The sequence below is a fragment of the Impatiens glandulifera genome, chromosome 5 (assembly GCF_907164915.1).
Source record: "Impatiens glandulifera chromosome 5, dImpGla2.1, whole genome shotgun sequence".
Classification (NCBI taxonomy): Eukaryota; Viridiplantae; Streptophyta; class Magnoliopsida; order Ericales; family Balsaminaceae; genus Impatiens; species Impatiens glandulifera.
In genome coordinates this window covers 33,546,296-33,551,053 of record NC_061866.1, presented here as the reverse complement: position 1 = coordinate 33,551,053, position 4,758 = coordinate 33,546,296, and the positions used below count along the sequence as shown (strand labels likewise).

At 31.3% G+C, this 4,758-nt stretch overlaps 1 protein-coding gene across 1 annotated transcript; it reads left to right on the top strand.

Annotated features, from left to right (window-relative positions):
- Nucleotides 1-2,137: 2,137 nt before the first annotated feature.
- Nucleotides 2,138-3,901, top strand: LOC124939242 (protein root UVB sensitive 2, chloroplastic-like). The gene is made up of 7 exons (XM_047479734.1): nt 2,138-2,188; nt 2,267-2,401; nt 2,484-2,572; nt 2,678-2,762; nt 2,919-2,978; nt 3,071-3,164; nt 3,747-3,901. Exons 1-7 carry the CDS (start codon nt 2,177-2,179, stop codon nt 3,899-3,901), a joined length of 630 nt encoding a protein of 209 aa, XP_047335690.1. The 5' UTR covers nt 2,138-2,176.
- The last annotated feature ends 857 nt before the right edge of the window (nt 3,902-4,758 follow it).

The following is a 4,758-nucleotide window of genomic DNA, read 5'->3' as shown; positions in this document are numbered from 1 at the left end:
TAGAAACACTTTTATTTATGTTCTAGATATGAAATTCAATCTCACGACCTTGTAGACGTAAGCTTTTGCGCACTATTACTGATTTTTTTAAACATGTTTAGTTTGTAAAGCTGTGTATTTTGTTATTTAACAAGGTCACAATCTTGTTTCTTATGCAAACTTCTTTGATTCATCACTATCATCCCTTTTATTTTGTTTTAAGGTGCAAGTTCGAGAGTTTCATACATCCTTTATGCCCAAGTTCTTTTATTATTATTATTTTTTTAAACAAAGAGAACAAGCATTACACTCCATTACTTTTCATAGTAATGACTTTCCGTTTCCATTTAAAAGGCTTCTATTGAAAAAAAGTATTTTACGCCCAAGTTCTTGTTTTTCATTTTTAAAGATTAAGATCTTGATTACGCTAGGAATTCTCAACGAAAGAAAATAATTTTTTTATTTCGACCTTAAAAAGTATTTTTGTGTACTTTGCAGATATTCTATTCTAGACAAATTTGATATCTGGAATTTTCTTAATTTGTTATTAGACTTTATAATTTGTAATTTTGACATGAGTTTGGTACTTTGGCTCGCCCTTGCCCCTAGTCAACCATCAATAAACAACATGGCCCTAATTACCTGATCACATTATTCTTTTTGTTTTATTATTCTCAAATGTTTCCCAAATCACAATCACCAGAAGAATAAATTTTATCAATCAAACACAAGTTCTTACATTTTACATATTATAATTCACACCATTTAGAATTTGAACATTTTTTTTATGATATCGTGACATCGTGACTTCTACATTTTTCTTTATCGCACAATTCCGACAATTTTTGTGACATCTTCAAAACTTTGGCTATCTTTCAACAATTTTTTTTTTAAAATTTTGACTTTCTCACAACATGTCTCATAATACTCTAATTTTTTTTATCATACTAATTTTTAAGAAGTAAGAATAAACAAGAAAATAAGACATCAACAAATAAATTAGACTTTTGTCAAGAATTGTAAATATAGTGAATATTTGTAGATTTAAATTGTAATTTTATTTAAACTAAATGAGCAATATTTGTTTTTTCTTTAAATTTAAATTTATTTTTTCTATGAGAAAATATTTCTAAGACCAAATTGCAACCCTTATAGGATTATCCTCCCTTTGATTCAACACACTTCACTTCTGCAGAGTCAAACAAAATAAATCCAAAATGACATGAGTTTAAATGTCATTTGTTTGAGATGCTGTTAGCTTTTTAAATAAACAAATTAAACTTTAATAATTATGTTTTTCAAAACAAAATTTATTAAATTAATTTAATAAAATCTATATAGATAAAAACTTATTTAGTTAAATTAATTAAACTTACATAATGATTCATTATTTAATTGAAAAATTCAATGGTAAAAAAACAAGAATATTCAAAGACTTCAAAGTGGAATAAATTTCAACAAATATGTGTCAAGAAGACTTGAATGCATCTTATGACTCAATGGAGTGAAGTCACACAATTTTTTTAACCTTTAATTATAACATTTTGCATCATTTATTTCCTTCTAAGTTCATTTTCTAAAAGTTCAAATAAAACTTTATATTTAATTTATTATTATTATTATTATTTTATAAAACCAAGACTTATGGCAATTCAAAGGCTGGAATTTTCATTACAATTTAAAAAAAATAAAAAAGCATAAAGATAATTTTGATTGGGATATTTGAGGAGATGACACTAAAAAAGGGGGCAATTGCGGAAAGTGCAAAAATAAAAAAAAAGCGCTGGTGATCCCATTTACTGTTTTTGGACGATTTTGTCTATGTCGGAGGATTCCGGCGAGATTTTTTTTTTCCGTCTCGCAACTGGGGTTGCGTGACGCAACTGGGGTTGCGTGACGTAACTGGGGTTGCGTGACGCAACTGAGGCATTTTCTTCCAAAAAAAATTAATAATTAAAATTTTTTAAAAAATAAAAAAATAAAAAAATTGCGTCTAGTTGCATGACGCAATATGGACATTTTAGTCCGAAATAAAGATGACTAACGCTATTTAATTTATGCTTCATTTTCTCAAATTTCCCTTTTGATTAAGGTAAAAATTGAAATACTGTTTAAAAAACGACACCGTAATAGTTTTATAGCAATAGTTGGTCTAGATTCGGCGAATTTCTCGGTGCCGGCGACACCCGACATCCCCATGAACTTACTGGTACTATATTTCTAGTTAGCTCTGTCTTCTCTCGATTTTGGGTTTTTTTTGATTCAGTGTTCATCTTCACCTCGGCAGGAAAAGTTAAAGATGCAGAAGAATCAGGCTACGCCTACCCCGTCGCCGCCGATGTCTAGTGACCCGGTTAACTGGTTGGAAATCTCTGGGTCTGTCAGTCGCCGTTATCAGTTTGAACCTGATGGTGACCTTTCTGTATGACTCCTTATCTACCCTCTAAAATTGAGAGCACTCGTTGAAATCCCAATTTGAGGATTTTCACATTTACTTTTTTCAGGTGAAAGTGGTTAATGACTCAAGACCCGTGTTTAACAGAGTAGCCGAATCCTTTGTGACTAAATTTTTCCCTGCAGGTTATCCATATAGGTGATTTCACTTTATTAATTCATAGCTATTTGGATTTTGCACCTCATCTTCAATGTATTGTAGCAGTGTATGATTATAATGTAGTTGATGATCTTGTTTGTTTAGTGTAAATGAGGGGTATCTTAGGTACACCCAGTTCCGGGCAATGCAACATTTCACTAGTGCGGCATTATCTGTTCTATCAACACAGGTAATTTACATCTGAATTGAAATCAGAATATGTAGTCATTTATAGGATTTTTTTTATGTTATTAAAGAAACTTTTGTAGGCTGACTGCATTGTGAACCTAAATTGTTCTTTCAGATAGATTATGTTTAAATGGGCTGTGAATTTTCTTATTTGTAGTCATTGCTATTTGCTGCGGGATTGCGACCTACTCCTGCACAAGCGACTGTTGTTAGTTGGGTAAGGTGTATGTTTGTTTATCTGTATCTTCATTTCAACTTTGTTAGGCTATTGCTTTTCATAATGATATATTTGGATGATAATTAGAGCAGATTATAAAAGATGGCATGCAACACATGGGGAAGCTTATATGTAGCAATTTGGGTACAAGGATGGATTCAGAGCCTAAAAGCTGGAGAATTCTTGGTTTGTTCTCAACTATTAGCTTTTTTTTTCACTATACTATTGTCATTCTTTCTCCTTTAGGTCTTGTTTGATCCAAGATTATTTGAATAAAAATGTGGTTATTAACGCACTAGGGTAGCTCAAGTGACAAAAGTCTTTCCCAAGAGACCAAAGGTCTCGTGTTCAATTCCCACTCAGAACATCTTAAATTGAAGTGGGGCATGACTGCGTGGGGGCATGACTTGTGTGGGGTCGTGCTAGTTCTTAAATTCAAAAACAAAATGTGATTATTTTTAAATAACCTTGTTTCATGTAGGCTATTAAAAATCAGGTTATTTGAGTAAAAAGACAATAGGGTACAAGTATATATTGAAAAAAGTAATATTTTTTTTCGTAAAAAGAGGTATTTTGGTTGTTTATTTGAATGATGTGATTGATGGATATATTGTTGATTGGATTGATAGGTTATTTGAGATTTATCTCAAATAACCCAAAAGGGATTTTGTAACTTTACCTTTGAATTTGAATGTATTTAGATCTTGCAACTTGCAAAATTCTACACTTATGCAACTTTTGTAACGGAATAAGCTTTCCACCTTGCAGCTGATGTGCTTTACGACTTGGGTACTGGTTTCGAAGTTCTATCTCCATTATGCCCACAGTTATTCCTTGAAATGGCAAGCATAGGAAATTTCGAGCAGTTACAAATTCAGAATGTGCAAGGACAAGTAGCGCCACATTTCTCATGCCTAGCTTAGATTACTGTGTGGAACCTGCAAAGTCTCTTGTGAGTGAAAGCTATCCTCCCATCTTTAAACCTTTCAAATACATGGAGTTTATTCGAGAATACTTATCAAATACTGATAATCCCCAAGCTGTCTTGGATCATTTTAAGCTGTAAGTGCACATAACATGGTGTAAAATAAGTGTTGTTAGTTATGCACAATGATTGTGGAGAATAAATGAACAATGCTTACACAATCTTCAATTATCAACATATTTGCTTGTCTTTTTACATGTAACATAATAATATTGTTTGTTATGCAACTTTGGATCTATTTAGAAACACTTTTATTTATGTTCTAGATATGAAATTCCATCTCACGACCTTGTAGACATAAGTTTTTGCGCTCTATTACTGATTTTTTTACCATGTTTAGTTTGTAAAGCTGTGTATTTTGTTATTAAACAAGGTCACAATCTTGTTTCTTATGCAAACTTCTTTGATTCATCACTATCATCCTTTTTATTTTGTTTTAAGGTGCAAGTTCGAGAGTATCCTACGTCCTCTATTACTTTCCATAGTAACGACTTTCCGTTTCCATTTTAAAATGCTTCTATTGAAAAAAGTATTTTATGCCCAAGTTCTTGTTTTTCATTTTTAAAGATTAATATCTTGATTACGCGAGGAATTCTCAACGAAAGAAAATAAGTTTTTTACGTACTTAAAAAGTATTTTTGTCTACTTTGCAGATATTCTATTCTAGACAAATTTAAATCTGGAATTTTCTTAATTTGTTATTAGACTTTATAATTTGTAATTTTGACATGAGTTTGGTACTTTGGCTTGCCCTTGCCGCCTAGTAAACCATCAATAAACAACATGGCCCTAATT

What these genes read in the sequence shown, in the direction of transcription:
- LOC124939242 (XM_047479734.1), top strand. An exon ending in CCTGCAGGTTATCCATATAG is followed by an intron (nt 2,573 to 2,677) that starts GTGATTTCACTT and finishes TTGTTTGTTTAG; the next exon opens with TGTAAATGAGGGGTATCTTA. An exon ending in AAGCGACTGTTGTTAGTTGG is followed by an intron (nt 2,979 to 3,070) that starts GTAAGGTGTATG and finishes TAATTAGAGCAG; the next exon opens with ATTATAAAAGATGGCATGCA.